Source organism: Pinus tabuliformis, chromosome 2_2 (genome assembly GCF_031772625.1).
Source record: "Pinus tabuliformis cultivar Carrire ecotype Pingquan chromosome 2_2, CPIR1, whole genome shotgun sequence".
NCBI classification, from domain to species: domain Eukaryota; kingdom Viridiplantae; phylum Streptophyta; class Pinopsida; order Pinales; family Pinaceae; genus Pinus; species Pinus tabuliformis.
Genome location: NC_142300.1, coordinates 1,004,882,857 through 1,004,901,850, shown reverse-complemented (window position 1 = coordinate 1,004,901,850; position 18,994 = coordinate 1,004,882,857). Strand labels below are relative to the sequence as shown.

At 38.4% G+C, this 18,994-nt stretch overlaps 1 protein-coding gene across 1 annotated transcript in view; it reads right to left on the bottom strand.

Annotated features, from left to right (window-relative positions):
- LOC149196772 (uncharacterized) overlaps positions 1 to 18,719 on the bottom strand; it is an 80,619-nt gene extending 61,900 nt beyond the window's left edge. The window contains exons 1-3 of the mRNA XM_089408425.1: positions 18,145 to 18,719; positions 15,473 to 15,659; positions 15,217 to 15,281 (exon numbers count right to left, since the gene is read on the bottom strand). Coding sequence (XP_089264551.1) covers positions 15,217 to 15,281; positions 15,473 to 15,659; positions 18,145 to 18,698 — 806 coding nt within the window. The 5' untranslated portion in view covers positions 18,699 to 18,719. The remainder of the gene's footprint in view (positions 1 to 15,216; positions 15,282 to 15,472; positions 15,660 to 18,144) is intronic.
- Between the last annotated feature and the right edge of the window lie 275 nt (positions 18,720 to 18,994).

Here is an 18,994-nt window from a genome sequence, read left to right as displayed (position 1 = left end):
CTGTGATTATGAGGGAAGCGACGATGATTTGGATCAGCTCTATAAGATAACAGTGCAAGACCAAGACTGGTTAATTCAACGGCTGATGGATGAATTGCATGGGATTGGAAAAGTTTTGGTACATCATATTCAAATGAGGAATTGAAGCATTGGCAGAATAGGTTGCACAAAGTATCTACGTTGTGGTGTAATATGATGACTAAATCGTTGCGTTGTGTATCATCAGAGGTAATAAATTTACCTTATTATGATGGTCTAACTGATGTAGATAGATTTTTGGATGCATTTGAAATGGAATTACCTAAGAAGTATCACTTTCAAGCCTTGGATGTGGCACTGCGTGCTACGCCTGCACGGTGGTGGGTTAAGCATAAAGACAGTTTTGAAGAATGGCACGAGTATAGAAGAATGATAAGATTTCATTTTGGTTGCCCAAGAGTTTGACTAACGGAGAAATACGATGGAATAAATGATCTGCACAATCATTTAGCAAAGTGGACTAAGGTTTATGGAATGGAGCCGCAGCCAGAGTGGGTGCGTATATTCTGTCACACTTTGGACATCATTCCTATGAACTGGTAACTGGAGACCGAGCTCCGCCATGACACCACAGAGTGGGATCTCTTAAGAGAGGGATTTCTGATGACCTTCAACTTTGAAGATGGGTTCAAAAGCATCGATGAAGCTTTGCAAGAGGTTAAGGCTGCAATCTTCAGAATGTCGCAGGATCCTTTAGAATTGATTCAACTAGATTGGAGCACCTAGCCGCGCCATGCGCTAGAGTGCTATAATGTGATTGCCGAAGGAGAAGATGAGGATCCAAGGAATATCAACATTCCAGAAGCAGAAGGCCACTGAGAAGTTGAAGGATCGTAGATAGAGAATCCATACATCACTGCACCATTGAAAACTAGGCAAGTAAACATTAGCACAGAAGCAAAGCCGACATTCATGAAGCTTAGGGATTATTGGGATGATGCCACAGTAGATAAGGTCACTGATTTTCTCCACGAATATCAGGATTTGTTCCAACAAATTTTTCATATCTAAAAGTTATCATAAGAGACTTCGGCATAATGAAGAATATCTTGAATTCGGACGCAAAGCCAATTAAGTAGAGGCCTTATCGCCTTAACCCCAAGTATAAAGAAAAGGTCCGCCTAGAGTTGGATAAGATGCTTGAGGCAGGCATTATTGAACCAGTGGAGGAATCTGATTGGGTGAGCCCAACGGTAGTCCAAGAGAAGAAGAAGAAAGGAGAGATAAGAATTTGCATAGATCTCAGGAAGCTTAATGATGCCTACGTTCACGATCCTTTTCCAACGTTGTTTATAGATGAAGTATTGGATAATGTTGGAAGACAGGAAGCCTATTCATTCACTGATGGGTTCTCTAGGTACCATCAAATTAATATCATGTAAGAAGATAGGAGTAAGACCACCTTCGCGACAGAATGGGGATGTTTCTAGTATACAGTGATGCCATTTGGGCTTAAGAATGCGTCGGTGATATTTTCGTGCGTAGTTATTGCGGCGTTCAAGGAGTTTATTCACAAGTTCTTGGAGATATATTTTGATGATTGGATGATATTTTGGCTAGTAAAGTGCCATGTACCCAGTTTGCGCTTAATGTTGGATACATGCCGAAGGTATCAGATCATGCTGAACCAAAAGAAATTCTTGTTCTGTGTCCCTTTCGAAATCTTGTTGGGTCATGTGGTATGCAAGCAAGGATTAATGGTGGACCCTGCTAAGATCGTGGTCATAGTTAATTTGGAGGTGCAAATAAGTGTCAAACAGTGGCATGCAACGCTGGATCATATTGGATAATATCGGAAGTTCATCATGATTTATGCCTAGATTACCACGCTGATGGAAAAGTTGTTGAAGAAGGATGCTACATTCTATTGGGATGCAGAATGTCAAGGCAACCTGGATTTATTGAAGGAAAAAATGGTCAACGCGCCAATCCTGGTATTCCCTAATTGGAAGAAGGAGTTCCATGTGCATGTTGATGCCTCGTGTATTGTGCTAGGAGGAGTGCTAACATAGGCTAGTGAAGGGGAGATGGATTATCCTATAGCGTTTGCAAGCAGGAAGTTGTCAAAGGTTGAAAAGAATTATTCGATGACAGAGCGCGAAGGGTTAGCTATGGTGTATGCACTCTAGAAATTAATACATTACTTGCTAGGCAAACATTTCAAGATCTACACAGACCATTCTACATTAAAGTACCTAGTCAATAAGCCTGTGTTGGGGGGGGGAATATGAAAATGGTTTCTATTGTTTCAAGAATATGATTTTGAAGTAACTATGAAACCAGGAAGATTGAACTTGGGACCAGATCATCTGTCGCGCATTGAAACAGGAGAGGAGCCCACTAATTTGGAGGAAAAGTTGTCAGACATGTAGCTCTTCGTGGTACACGTAGTGGATAATCACTTCACGGATATTATCTACTTCCTAACTACAGGGACGACTCCAGAAGGATACACTAGTCAACAAAAGAAATAATTGGTGGTGCGTGCACAAACTTTTCAGTTATTGCAGGCCATTTGTATAAGATGGGATCAAATGAGATACTACAATGCTATGTGCCTGACTTTGAACGAACTAGTATCCTCACTGAAGCTCATGGAGGAGATGCGGGAGGGCATTATGTGGGGAAAGCATCAGCACAAAAGATTTTGTGTGTTGGGTTGTTTTGGTCAACACTACATATGGACGCTAAAGCATATTGTAGGGCATGCGATGCATGTCAAAGAATGGGCAGGCCATTGCAAAGGGATGAGCTGCCTTTGAATTCATAGGTGTCATTGCAGCCATTTAAGAAATGGGAAATTGATTTTGTAGGACCGATTCAGCCTCCAAGCAAGAAGATGAGTGTGTGGTATATCATCACTGCAATAGAGTATTTGACCAGTTGGGTAGAGCCACAGCCTGTGAAGGACTGTATAGGGGAAACAGTAGTGAAATTTTTATTTGAATATGTGTTGACAAGGTTTGGTTGCCCAAAGGTATTGATGATTGATCGTGGTACACATTTTCTCAATGAAACAATTAGTGCGCTGACAGAATAGTTCTAGTTTTACCATCAGAAGAGTACGTCATATCATCCTCAGGCTAATGGAACAGTTGAGGCTTTTAATAAGATATTGCAGAATGCACTGACAAGGTTTTGCAACATGCAGCAGAATGATTGGGACATGCACTTACTAGTAGCGTTATGGGCTTATAGAACTACTTGTAAAAATCTTACTGGTCAGACACCTTTTAGGTTGTTCTATGGCGTAGAAGCTATGATGCCTATGGAGTACATTGTGCCTAGCCTACGCATAGCAGCTTTCAAAGGAATGGTGGACCGCAGAGCCTTAGAAGAGAGGCTTGCGCAACTAATGGAGCTCGAGGAAGATAGATTCCTGGCTGGATTCCATCAGCTGGTTCAAAAGGAACGTGAAAAATATTGGCACGGTCGGCACATCAAACTGTGCAACTTAAAGGTAAATGATTTGGTTTTATTATATGATAGTAAGTTTTCTAATTTCCAAAGAAAGTTTTAGATGCACTGGCTGGGACCATATGTTATCAAGGATGTTACAGATGGTGGAGCAGTTCAACTCGTGAAGTTGAATGGAGATCCATTTTCGGGAAGGGTAAATGGAAGCCAATTGAAGCCATACACAAGGGATCCGTCCTAATGACTACATGATAGTACAATAGTCTTAGCGCTCGAGGCAGCTGTAAGGGAGCACGGGACTATAAACTTCACTACCCGATTTGTAGAGACACGACAAGAGAGCTACACAAAAAGGAGTGGTATCACAATACCAGAAGATGCTCGAAGGGAGCTGCGTTATAGGGGGAGAGACCATGTAGCATTGCTAGAAGAATATTGTTGTAGTCACTATTCATGATTTGACAGTGAGGAGATGGTTAAGAGGAGTGGGGGCGCGACATTTAAGGCTATATTTAAGAGTGAAATATTTGAAAATTTGCTGCCAAATCAACATTTATGGATGGATTGTGGGGGAAATGGTCGAATTTGAATTTGACTTCACCTATACATTATGCGTGGCCATCCAGTGAAAAACACTTTGCATCCTTAGAATTTCTTTGTTGAGATGTTGATTGCCTATGAATCGCTCGTATTAGGAGGATTTGGTCGTAAGCCCTGCATTTGCCAAGTCATCAGAGGTAAATCAAGCATTCATCCTAGAAATGATGCTAGGACCAAGCCCTATCAAAACTATGATGATTAGTGGAGGAAATATCACCTATGAGAGAGTTGCTCCAGAGGTTGTGAGCATGGAGGCTCTAGTTGTTGTGCCTATGATGCCGAGGTCACCTAAGCCGAAATCTACACTAGTGAGAGAAGTCCCAACACCTAAGAAGGATAAACAGAAAAAGCCAATGCCAGTGTGTGAGTCACCGAGGAAGCATGCTCCTACCCAGGCCCAAAAGAAAGAAAAATAGTCGGCAAAGGATAAGGGGAAAGTGGTAGATTTGGTGGCCGAAGAGGGCACGAAGGATATAGACATCAAGGGAGTAGATCCTATATCCAAGTTGCCAGATTATATCCCTCGACGCAAGGGAAAATTAAAAATCACCAAAGACCCAAATGCAAAGAAGTCCTTCATGCACGCACCCATGTTACCAGGAGAATCACTTTTGAAGGTCCGTGCTTGGTGTAGATTACACATTTAAAACTGGAGGACTGGGATTTGGCAGACCATAAGAGGTTCCCCCACTTGTAAATGGAAAACTATATGAAGAGGGTGTTCTATAAGGAATCAGGTTTCACCGCGTTGGAGCCGGTGGAGTGGATTTGTGGAGTGAATCAGTCAGGGTTGTTGAACCTATTGTGGTTGCCCCACTACCATCGCTCCAACATCAAACTTATTTTTATTAAGCAGTTGTTGACCTTGGTACATGACGGATGCTTGTGGCTGAGTGCATTGATCCATATCACTGATATGTTGATCCATCATATCATGCTTTTTCTGCACTCAGGGTTGAATCCAGCCAATGAGTTTGGCGGAAATACGAGTGTGTGCAACCTCGCAGAAAAAATGAAGGAAAAATTCAAGTTTGTGAAGAAGCCGCGCAGGTACTCTATCACCTCAATCACCAACCCCGGGGTAAATATTGCCACCCAGATCCTTGCTAGCAAAGTCATGAGAAAATGTTGCACGAACGAGGTTTCGATGCTAGTTATTTCACTAGCTGCACAGTGCATGGAGGGCATGCAGTTCAATTAGTCGTGCTACCTTTGTAGTGAGTTCCTTGCAAACTGTCGAGAGGCATAGGATGAGAGTAAAACATTCCACTACACTTTGTTATTTCTCTCCATCGTATTAGTCGTGTGGGATCTGCCGGAGGACAGTCAGTTTCCTCCCATGGACAAGGGATTGTCAGAGGCTGCACAGTTTGCATCCCTCTCGGCAACAAAAGATGTCACGTGGGTCACAAAGACCAAAGTCTTCTGGGTGTTGATAAAGACCAGTCTATGCATGGCCATTAACCAGAAGCCGCGGTTGTCTCCAATGGTGTTTGAACAACTCTCGGAGTATGCAGAGTTCAAATCAAATTTCCACCATGTATACATCAGGGCACGAAAGGATCCATAACAAAAATGGTTCGACCTACCTTACTTGGCCACGGATGACATCATTCAAGAAACTATCAAGCATTGGCCGACAAATTGGCATTCTCCATCTGATCTAGTGTAGGCACCAGCAAGTCTGCGGAGAATAGAAAGAAGGAAGAAACGAAGCAAAAGGTCCAGTAGTTGGCTAAGAAGCACAGAAAGGAGGCCGAGGAGAAGGACCGAGTGGAAAAGGAGCACGTCTTGAAGCAGCAGGCCGAACAAGAAGAGTGCGACTTCGAGCGCAGTGGTAAATCTCCTTCACCCCAAATAGAGGAGGACGAGCAGTCAAAGCAGGGCGGTGGCGGTCAGGAGGAATAGAGCACTCCTTTCCAGATAAAGAGATACAAGGATCAACAGAAGGAAGGGTCGTGGAAGAAGTTGAAAGCGACGAAGCCATCACTGGATCTAATCACTCTGACAGAAGGCGACCTCGACGAGATAGGCGACAAGGTGCATGATACAATGGCAGAACTCTTCCAGCAATTTGAACAACAACACCAACATGCACTAAGTACCATTTAGAAGGATCTACGCGAGTTGTAGATTCAGACAAGTAGTATCCAGGTGGGTGCAGGTCAGGTCAGCACTCCACAGACAAGGTTGGCACTGAAGACTAGTTAAGTAGCAGAAATGGTTAGGTCACTTGATCTCTGGGCAGTTGCGTTGCCATATTGATCCTTGAGCGCAAAGGCAGACAATGACAAGGTCATCATGAGTTCTCTAAAGAAAATTGGCCTCAACCTGGCCACACTCCCCAATGAGTACCTTCACACGTTGTAGGTAGGTGTGACAGCAAAGTTCAGAGCTTAGGAGCAATGTGCACTAAGCCTAATCAGTGAATATAGGGTGAAAAATGAGCATATGTTCATCGAAAAGACAGAGGCATTACAAGCAAAGGAAAAAACAGGTGCAAAGCACCCAGCTCACTACCACAGTGGCAGAAGCTTGTCGAACAGTTCTAGAGTTTCACATCCTAGAGGAAGCGCCATTGGAGGAAAAGATCAGAAAGCGTGTTGCGGGCGTGCGCAACACCAAGGCAGAAGTGGCTAGAATTCAGATCAAGTTGAACATTGATGCGGGAGCATCCAGCCAAAAAGGGAAATTATTGTAAATAATAGAAATAGGGGTCATGCATTAGTTAATTAGATATTCTCAAATAAAACTAGGAGAGCTTTTAGGCATAAAGGAGTGGATGTGGATCTTTAAGGGATAAGGATAGTTTTCTATTTTAGAACAGAAAAAAAAAAAAAAAGAGATGGAATAAAGCTGAAAAGATGCTTTTCCATGTGTATGCATTGCATGTAGAGTTAGAGCTTTTAGTTGAGTGATTTTGGGATTTTTTATCATGCTAAGTTTAATAAATTATGGAGCCTCATAGGCATTGAAGGCAAGGAAGTGTGAGAGTGAGGGAGTGAGTGTGAGAAGTTCTCCTTGGGAGCCTTCGGGCAGTTGTAAAAGGGCCATAGATTTGTATATCTGGCCATGAAGAAACTTCTGTGTGAATGTCTGTTTTATTGTAAATATGAATATGTTGGATTTAATAAAATTCTGAGATGGTTCTGTGCTTGATGGCAGAAATTGATGTCATATAATGTTAAGATTGCGTGGGCGCAATTGGTTCTTATTTGTTTACTCATGCGCAGATACTGTGTAATGATAATTGAAATAGCTTGTCCGTCGTTTGATGGAATACTGGCTTGAAGTCGCTATTATGTTTGAAAGCGGTCCATCGTGTGCATTATTTCAAGTGACTGTTGTTGCGGGCTTCATGTGATATATATCGCCCTGAATTGTTTGTTATAAAGGTTTGAACGCATTAAGAAATGGCAGACAGACAGATAGAAGTATATGCAAACAGACGTCAATTGGAAAGTGGAAAGCAGAACTCGCATTCTTATTTCGTCGATTCTGTTGATTGAAGGGAGGGGATTACTGGTTGAGCAATTGTGATAGATTAATACATGGCTTTGCCGTGATAACTCTCCGTGTGGCCAGCGCCTATGTGACATATGTATAACCGGCGTGCTACGTCTAAAGACATCTGGTCTGTTGATGCGGAGAACATAAGATTAATGTTGAGAAATTGCTGACATTGGAGGCACATTACACGATACCAACGTGGAAGGCGGCATATATCTAGCCGGGAGGAGAAATATATACAAAGATAGCTATACGAGCTTTGTCCATTGTAGAATTCGGTCTATGACTATTGCAGAGATTAAAGGTAAGGGCGCAATCCAGCAAATATATATGAGATTGTTTATTGATATGCAAGGTTTTATGTGGATTGAAATGATGGTATGGCGCATCTTTTATTGAGTTATGAATTGGGGTTTTTAAATCATGAGATTACAAACCCATAAAACAAGCTTTTACATGCATGGTGGAAGAAAGATCCTGGTAGGAGTGGCCTGGGAGTGGCCTGGGCTGCATCAAACATGAAGATAACTGAACTGGAGTTGAAGTCACAACCTTCAACCTCGCTAGAGGTAAGCGATGCAGAAAATTGGCCTCAACCTGGCCACACTCCCCAATGAGTACCTTCACACATTGTAGGTAGGTGTGACAGCAGAGTTCAGAGCTTAGGAGAAGTGTGCACTAAGCCTAATCAATGAATATAGGGTGAAAAATGAGCATATGTTCATCGAAAAGATAGAGGCATTACAAGCAAAGGAAAAAACAGGCGCAAAGCGCCCAGCTCATGACCACAGTGGCAGAAGCTTGTCGAACAGTTCTAGAGTTTCACATCCTAGAGGAAGCGCCACTGGAGGAAAAGATTAGAAAGCGTGTTGCGGGCATGCGCAACACCAAGGCAGAAGTGGCTAGAATTCAGATCAAGTTGAACATGAAGATAACTGAACTGGAGTTGAAGTCACAACCTTCAACCTCGCTAGAGGTAAGGGATGTAGAAAATTGGCCTCAACCTGGCCACACTCCCCAATGAGTATCTTCACACATTGTAGGTAGGTTTGACAACAGAGTTCAGAGCTTAGGAGCAGTGTGCACTAAGCCTAATCAGTGAATATAGGGTGAAAAATGAGCATATGTTCATCGAAAAGACAGAGGCATTATAAGCAAAGGAAAAAACAGGCGCAAAGCGCCCAGCTCATGACCACAGTGGCAGAATCTTGTCGAACAGTTCTAGAGTTTCACATTCTAGAGGAAGCGCCACTGGAGGAAAAGATTAGAAAGTGTGTTGCGGGCATGTGCAGCACCAAGGCAGAAGTGGCTAGAATTCAGATCAAGCTGAACATGAAGATAATTGAACTGGAGTTGAAGTCACAACCTTCAACCTCACTAGAGGTAAGGGAACAACGCAAAGCCGCTATGAAGGATGGAGTCATGATGGTGGATGATGTGGTGGTGGACTGCACTACGTTGTTTGATTAGACTATGGAAGTAGTCACGGCCTTGCAAGAAGATCCCACCCTGCAGGTCTTGAATATAGAAGTTCGCAAACCGTAACAACAATATGTTGAAGTGAGGGTGATGGCACACACTATTGCTACAGCACAACGCCTTGCTAAGCTGCAGGAGGCTAAGTAGTTTCTTACGCATGTGGAAGCAGCACATAAGAAAGAGGTCGTCCTTAAGGCCAGATTGGGGCCTTGGTTAGATGAGACCTACATATTCTTCGCTAATATTCAGGAAAAATTAGCGAACTTGCAGAGTACACAGCAGAAGATCAAGCATGATAGTGTAGGACGAGCCACAAAGTAGCTAGTAGAGCATATCAAGAAGGCAGCTAGGTAGAGTGCGGCTGAAGTAGTAGTTTCACAAGTAGATTTAGGGGATATTCGCAGTAAGATCTTCATGCCAGCCGAGTGACTCGAGGACGAGTCACAATCTTTGTTTTGGGGGCATGTTTGGATGGGGTCCCCTAGGTCAATTTTGGGGCAAAAGCTCAAGTTTTGTTGTAAAGAAATGTAAAGTCTCCACAAATTGTGGTCACGGAGCGCATAGATAATTAAAGAGTCAAAAGGGATTTACCCTTCATTTATGTAAGTTAAGTCAGCTTTTTGTAGACCTACCCATGGTCCATGAACCATGGGATTGTATAAATAGGTGTGTCTTTGAGAGTCTAAGGGAGAAGATCATTGATGAAGACGAATGTAATGGGTCAATAGAAGGAGGATTGTAGAAGTCTTAGGGGAAGAAAAGGCTCTGCAATTGTGTGCACAAAGGCCTAGAGTAGAGTCCACAACTGAGTATGTGGACCCCTCTAGCTGAGTGCGAGTGAAGTCTTGACTTCGTAAGTTGAACTCAGTATTAATAAAGAATATTATTATAGAAATTCCTATGTTTTATCTATTTACTTCTGTTATGTATGAATGCATTTTATGTTGTGATAAATGATGGGTTTATGAGATAACGATGTATTGATGCGCGACTTTGCTTGATCTATATGGTTATATGAATGCAATTAATGTTTAACTATTTACGCAAAGATTATCTTGTTGTCTATTAAAGTTATCGAACACTTAAGTCGATCTGAGTAATTACTAGGTTAAGAGTAATATTTGATGCGATTAAGTAGTCGATTCACCTATTCATGGTTGCAAAAGATAGTCATAGATACTCGCGAAGGTCTAGGGGCTGATTAAAGGGAGTTACATCGATAACCCATAAATTCTTATCGATTTGTGTGAAGGCAGATTTAGGGCACAAAGTGACATCACGCTGATCTCTGGGTGTGGAAACTTGGTTCCATCATCCCCCCATACTATTTCGGATGAGACTTCAATCCGCGCTCTGTGGATTGATGCTGAAAGGGCCAGTAGTGTAGGGATTTCTGTGGCACAACTAACTTTGAACCTGGGTGAGGACCCACTAAGCCAACAATTCCAAGAGGATTGGTACCTCTTGAAAACCTTTTCAATCACAATAATGCATCCAAGGAACCAGCAATACAAACAATGGAAGATGACAATTAAAAAGCAAACATAAATATTGATGAAAATCCTAAGGTAATTAAAATATCTAATACTTTACCTTTTGGTTCTAAACAAAATATGTTGACTTGTATAAACAATATAAAAACACTTTTAGTTGGAGTTATGAGTATCTAAGACTTATGATACTAGAATTATTGAACATAAAACCCCTTTAAAGAAAGGGATAAAATGCTTCAAAAAGAACCTAAGTTGAGTCAATCCCGTATTTCTACCTCAAATTGAAAAGGAAATCAAGAAATTTTTAGATGCCAAGATTACCATCCCCGTCATATATTATGAATGGGTGGTGAATTTTTTTCTATCAAGAAGAAAACTAGACAAATCATATTAAGTGTAGATGCTAGGAACTTAAACAAGATATTCTTGAAAGATAACTATGCATTTCCCAAAATGGACCATAGTCGTGAAAGAGTAGTAGCTTCCATTAGAGTTTAAATTTTAGATGGGTTTTTTTGTTTATAGTCATATTTATATTCATTCTAAGGATAAGTTTAAAACAACATTGACCACTCTTTGGAGTACCTTCATGTATGAGAATATTCCTTTTGGATTGATTAATAATGGAACTACATTTTAGCAAGCTATGGACATTGTTGTTATTGATTGAAAAGATAAATTAATTGTCATTTACTTGCCTGATTTGATAGTACATTCTAAAAACGAAAATGATCTTTTTCAACTTTTAAAACAAGTCTTTAAAAAATTAGAATGTATGGATTATCCTTAAATCCTAAGAAATCCTATCTTTTCATGACAAGGGAAACTACATGGACATTTTATTTCAAAACAAATTATTAAAATTGATCCCAATGTAATCCAAGTTATTCAAAGTTGAACTTTTCCTAGAAATCAAAAAGCAATTCTATCCTTGTTAGGCAAATTGAATTTATTCAGAAGATTTAATCCTAAATTTATTGAGTTAAATAATGACATAACTAACATATTGAAGAAAGGATCTAAGGTTAAATTGTCCAAATCATCAAATAATCCTTTTGGCCAATTCAGAACAGACTTAATGGAAGCCCTTGTGCTCATAAGGCCTGATTTTAGTAAAGAATTTTACATCTTTTATTTTACCTTAGAACATAATATTACAATTGTCTTACCACAAAATAATGACTAGGGATTTCATCATCCAATAACCTTTTTCAACGAAAATTTAAGAGATGCTAAATTGAAGTATAAAATAATGTAAAAATATACCTTTTCTTTGGTCAAAGTTCTTAAGGATTTTCAAACCTATATACTCCATTCAAAATGTATTTCCCACGTACCCGGTGTTGTTACCAAATACATATTAGTATAACACGATTGTGATGGCAGTAGAGGAAAATAGATTTCGAAAATCCAAGAATTTGATTTAGAAATAAAACCAACTAATCTAGTCAAAGGCCAAGGCCTTACCAAGTTAATGGTTGAGTCTAACATCAAATTTCTTGGAATTATTGTATCTCAAGTAGATATACCTTTTGAAGCTTTCCATTTACATCATCAACCTCATGATAAACATAGTTTTGAATCTAATCATGATGAAAATAAACAACCTATTATTATTAAGTTCATTAAATCGCTTTTCATATTGAAATATAGTTTTTTTTTTTTTTTTAACCTTGAAACTCCTAAAAATCTAGAGAAATACCAAACTATAACTCTAAAACTCAATGCCACAAAACACTATATCTTGGATAAAAAATAATTGGAAATAGCCTTCTAGTGTTTTATTAAATTGTATAGTAGAACCAAAAACCATTGACATGATAAAGAAACACCATAATTTAGTATGTGGAGGGATTTTTTCCTATAAATCTACTGCCCAAGAGATATTAAGAAGTGGATTTTATTGGCCTTTGTTATTCTCTTAGGCTAACTCAAAGGTCAAATATTGTGTTCAATGCCAACTATTTCTATGAAAGAAAAAATTCCTTGCATTACCTCTTACACCTACTAAGGTCAATGTCCCTTTTCAGCAATGGGGATTGGACTTCATTAGTGAAATACACCCATCATCAAGTGGCTACCATAAGTGCATTCTCACTGCCATAGACTACTTTACGAAATGGGTAGAAGTTATTCATGTTAGACAGAGGCTAATGAATTAGTGTTCATAACTCAAGTTGGTGTGTTTTACATTGCAAGCTTGTGTCATTAGATTAAAATTTGTGTTTCATGCTTCCTTAACTTAGTTCCTAGTTTTGACTTAGAAGTGACCTTCCCTTCCCTAAATTGGCAGCACTAAGCATGCTCCTTGATTTCTCCATTAGTGTCATTTTCATTCGTTTTACAACCCCATTCCATTGATGTATGTATGGTGCAGTCTTCAGCCTTTCAATATCGCACTTCTGAAAAAATTCCTCAAACTCATTCCCGTAGAATTCTCCATTTTCCTTTGTCCTCAACACCTTGATTTTGTTCTCTATATGATTCTCCACAAAATCCTTAAATATTTAAATTTTCCAAATACTTCATATTTCTTTAAAAATGAATAAATCCATGTATTCTATGAGAAATAACGTATAAATGAAACATAGTACACAGAATTTCCTAGTTGTGGAATAGAAATAAGTTGAAACACATCGCTATGTATTAACTCTAGAGTTTCCTTAGCTCTTGCAGCATATGTGGATAATATTACCTGATTCTATTTACCATTAATATAATATTCACATAAATTAAGACGTGATAGTGCAATTGGGCATACCTTCAACCATAGCATTACTATGTAGTGCTCAAAGTCCCTTCTCTCCAATATGCCCTAGTTATTGATGCTACATTATCATCTATTCTTCAAAGACAACACAAACTTTTACTTCTTCATCTCCACCCTTAGGAACAACGGGGTTATTACACCCATCACCAACAATTCTTCCCAACAATCCCAACTCCCCTTAGAAAATACCGTTTCTCCTAAACCATCCTACATGTATCATTTTCAAATAAAATAGTTACACCTACATCACTCATATTGTTTACAAATATTACGTTTCTAGCTTTTCTTGGAATCTATAGAACACAAGGGAGTGTTCTAACCCTTACATCCTTGAACATCAATTTCAATTATCTTGATCTATACTTTCAAACTAGTCAACATCATTTTCCAACACAAGAATAACCAACATAGAGCTCCCAATGCAAAAGGTATATCATAGACCCAAGATAGTCAAACCCTTAGCCATAAAGTCATTCCCATGAAGTCAATAATTTCTTTACTACATGTAAATTTTGAACCTTATATACTAATGCAATTCATACACACATTCTTAATGAAGAGAAAAGTAAAATAATGAAAATTACATATTACATAGAGATTTACCCTGAAAATCCAAACTAGAAAACCAACTAACCATTTATAGCTACACCCCAATATTTAAAATATAAAATATATGATCCAACAACAACCAAAACCCCTAATTCATTAACACAAGTTAAATCAAAACCATATTTTAAGTGGAATTATAAAACCATGACTTAAAACACGATGCGCCTCAAAACTACTAAAAGTGAAAACCATGTGCCAAAAATCAACAACAACGAAAAATGCAAAAAAACTACCACAAAAATAAAATAAAATAAAAATAGCGCTTTCCCGTGACCTCCCAATACACCCAACAAATAGGAATTACATATGGGGCTAGTTATGCAAATAATATAACACATACTCAACTTCTATGGGATCCTTGGTCTTTGAGTGAGGAATTGGGCTCCAATGAAGAATTTTAGCATTAGGGTTATGCCCTAAAGAAAACATTTAAATATATAGGGCCAATAATGTCACCTTAACACATGGGTCTCTGAGCCTCAACATGGCTGGGAAGAAACATGAACCTTAGTCTCTAGAGAAATTGGTCTCCTAAGAGCTTCATTAGTCTATGATTGGGATGCAAGTGTCATTAAGTGGTTTAGAGCCGAATATGTGTCCTAAAACCCTAAAAATGATATGGGAGGAAGGTCATGCCTTTAAGTTCTATAGAAAGGTTTAAGGCATCTAGAGCCATAAACTCTTTTTTTCAATCTTTTAAGCTTATAAACTTTTTTTTTGAGAAAATGAAATGATAAATATCATACACTCATCAATGAAGTTATATATATATATATATATATATATATATATATATATATATATATATGTTAAAAAAAAACATTTTGTAAAAAAAATGCCCAATTGATTTAAGGTTCAAAAATGTTGATTAGCCTAATTCAATTAAATTTGTAAGTATACAATACTAACTTAAAAAGGTGTATTTCCATTTTTTTTCCTTAATTATAAATGAAACTTGTTAGCATATTTTAGTTTTTCTTTTTATTTTAATAGACGAAATTTCAAATTCTCTAATTCTATGTTTATTTTTTTCAGTTGGTGTAGTTATAAAATTACCATACAAATTATAAAATAACAAATAACACAATATATCTATATATATAAGCATTACTAATAAAAACATAAAATTACCATATAAATAATCAAATAATGAATAAGATCATATAAATATATGTTGACTTTTTCGTATTTAAATTAAGATACAAATTATCAGATGAAATTATGTCAATATGTAAACTTATTAAAAAAAATTATAAAAATAATAATACATTTACTAAATAATTATGCTAATAACCTTACCTGTGATGACACTGCGTTGACAATTTAGCAGTTGCAGATTTTTTTTGAGTATCATCAGTCCAATCCTGTATACCACAATTTAAAAAATTCAATATAAAAAAAATTAAATTTCTGAAAACAAAAAAAAACTAACAATCCCTTAAACTAATTTTATTTTTGTAAATTTTAAAATACCATTTCATTATTTCATTTACAAACCTAAGATATTGAAATTCCATAAAACCCCAATGAGGATTCTCAAACTTTCATAATGTACCTGAGTATAAAGATGACCGTTCCAGTTGGGCGTGTCGTTGCAACTCAAAAGAAATTGCCTCACAACGGCCACGACGGGATTCCCTTTCCAGTAAGCCGTTGGATGTCTGTCCTCCCACTTTATTTCTCGGCTCCCATTCACAATATCCTTCACCAACGTTTCCCATGTTGGTATTCGTATCTCCGCCCTGCACAAAAGTCGACGCTACTTTTAAATTTCAGTCCAACATGACGCTATTTAATTTGATATTTGTGCCATGATAACCATATTTAGAGAAGATAATGGCAGGCATTATGCATCGATTTACTATGATATTTGTGTTCGGCGATAACAATAACAATACTCTCAAGGAAAGTGTCATGCACCAATTTAATCTGATATTTTTTCGGCGACAGCAATATTTAGAGACGATAAAGGCATCGGCGACAGCGATATTTGGAGAAGATAAAGGCAAAAATTATGCACGAGATCGTGAGTTACAGGTCAACTGAAGTATATATTTGAGTTGTATTATTTGTTCTCTAAAATTTGAGTTGTATTTTTTTTTCTTTGATTAAATTTTAATAATATAATTAATCCAAAAACATATTTCTACATATACACATTGTTGTCTTAAAAGATCTTATAATATTACATAAAAAGATTTGCCCATTATGATAATTCCCAAACCATATCTATAAACTTAACCAAAATTAGCAGCATGATTCCCAAACCATATCTAATAGGCTTAACCAAAGTTAGCAGCATAATGGCTGTGAGTACCAAACTCATACCCCTCACAGGTACTGACAAAAACAAATATAAGACATCATTAAAAAATAGTCATAAAAGAATCAGAAATTTTACTGGATGGGGAGATGTAGAAGTAGGCTGGCTTTTCAATAGGTATTAAATGAGTGAGATTGTATATGTTTATTATTAAATTTTGGTATTCAATGGTGGGCATATACAACTTAAGTAGTTTTTAGTGAGATTTTTTGAAAGTTTTTCTCCCGTGGGTTTTTTTGTCTAATTTCTGTAAAATCTGGCAGAAATTTATTGAAATTACAAGTTTGATGGGTAACCCCTTCACAAGGAAAGTGTTTTAAGAATTTTTTAAGACGTTGAATCCATATATACAGTAAAAAACCAGTTTAAATAACACAACTCAAAATTCACCTCAAATTTTTCTACCAAACACCAAAAATTTTAGAAAATCACACTTAAAACAACTCATTTAATGCCCAGGATACTTATTTTCAGCCTCAAATTTATACCCTACCCACCAATCGTACAGTTCCGCCGTTTCTCTGAAGTTCTGGCTTTAGTGAATCAATTCAAGAAGGCAGTTCCAACAACGCATCCAATGATAGGTAGCTGTACAACTGCTAGTGGCTACTCTGCGCATTCCTAAGTTGATAACTCCTCTACATGGGTGGGTAAATTCAGTAAGAAAAAGTGGCATGGGTAGATCCAACAGCAACAGGAAAAGCAAGGTCAGGTAAAAGCTTGACACGTGTTAGATGTGCTTTGCGAGCAAGTAATTATTGCTACTAATGGATTTAGCACTCTTTAATGAACTCTAAGTTTCTGTTTGGTGGCCTTGGAGAGTAAGACAACCCTATATCAACCCATGGAGAAAGAACTTCTAAGAAAATTAAGAAATCAGGTCACAGGTTGGGTGGCGTGCACAGGACCAGGTGAACCAAACCATAACTTTGGCTAGCCTGTTTAATCTTTTAACAGGTAGAGCCACCCCATGCAACACTTCTTCAACAGAAAAGCTAAAACGAGGACCGGCTAGTTACAGTCATCCTCCATTGGGTCCATTCATACTAAACAATGGCACAAACCCTTCAACAGAAAAGCTAAAACGAGGACCTGCTAGTTACAGTCATCCTCCATTCGGTGCATTCATACTAAACAATGACACAAACCTACTTCAACAGAAAAGCTAAAACGAGGACCTGCTAGTTACAGTCATCCTCCACTGCGTCCAATCATACTAAACAATGACACAAACCTTTCAACAGAAAAGCTAAAACGAGGACCTGCTAGTTACAGTCATCCTCCATTGGGTGCATTCATACTAAACAATGACACAAACCTATAAACTCATCTAAACAAGGCTATAAACTCATCTAAACAAGGGTAGGATATGACATCCTAAAACGAGGACCTGCTAGTTACAGTCATCCTCCATTGGGTGCATTCATACTAAACAATGACACAAACCTATAAACTCATCTAAACAAGGGTAGGATATGACATCCTCCATTGGGTGCATTCATACTAAACAATGACACAAACCTATAAACTCATCTAAACAAGGGTAGGATATGACATCCTCCATTGGGTGCATTCATACTAAACAATGACACATACCTATAAACTCATCTAAACAAGGGTAGGATATGACATCCTGCATTGGGTGCATTCATACTAAACAATGACACAAACCTCATCCTCCATTGGGTGCATTCATACTAAACAATCACACAAACCTATAAACTCATCTAAACAAGGGTACAATCACACAAACCTATAAACTCATCTAAACAAGGGTAGGATATGAACCTGGAGACCGCCATGCTTGAAAATACAAATATAGATTTAAGTCAATGCAGATATTAGAACACAAGTATCCAATAGGCCTGTGATAGTTAAGGAACTCAACTGGGTATTAAACTTACCATCCCCAGAAAGACCAATCTGGGAACACAATGTCAAAAGAATCTTCGCTCCCGCAATAATGAAGCAGCGGGGGAGGAGACCAGGCCGGATCACTATCATTGCGTCGTGGCGAAACAGGTATGTCGTCACAGTTGAACATCAAGTCCAAGTCTGGAACCATTTTGGGATATAATTTCAGCAACTGCGCAATTCCCCAAATTGTAAACAGATCTCTGGTTTCATAAGACTTTACATAGGATTCCACATACATCCTGCCATTAACAATGGTGAGCCTAAAAGATGCAACTTTCTTTGCCTCTTCCACCATGTCCAACGTAATTCCAGTCTTGGCCCAAGGCTTCAAGTCCCGGCGAATCCACTTGAAATAAAAGGGGCACGACGCGGCTTCATGATCATAACTTGGGTTCCTCAGAACTTGAAGCCACGATGGCGAACACATGGCGCTGGGCGAACACTTGAGCAGTTCTTGGGCCTTCGCTATTCTCTGCCAGAGGGTAGCGTTCACTGTCACGTTTTGATCCGGAAGCGGCTGAAACATATTGGTGGCTGCCATCGCTCGTTCTTCCCATAGGTTATCAGACTGTTAAGATCAAAATTCAATTCATGGTTATATTCGAAGTTTCATATAGAAAAAAACTTCTGATTAGATGTGAAAAATCCGGTATCGAAATTATTCATACCCAGCGCTTGAGCAAAAGGATGGAGACGACTAGAATCGCAAAAAACAACAGTGTCGATCTAACTCTAACAGCGATTAATCTGCCTCTCAATTTATCTCCGATTGTTTCTCCCATTTCTGTTGGATCGTTTAGCTGAGGATCACATGATCATTACTTATCATCGCGAGGT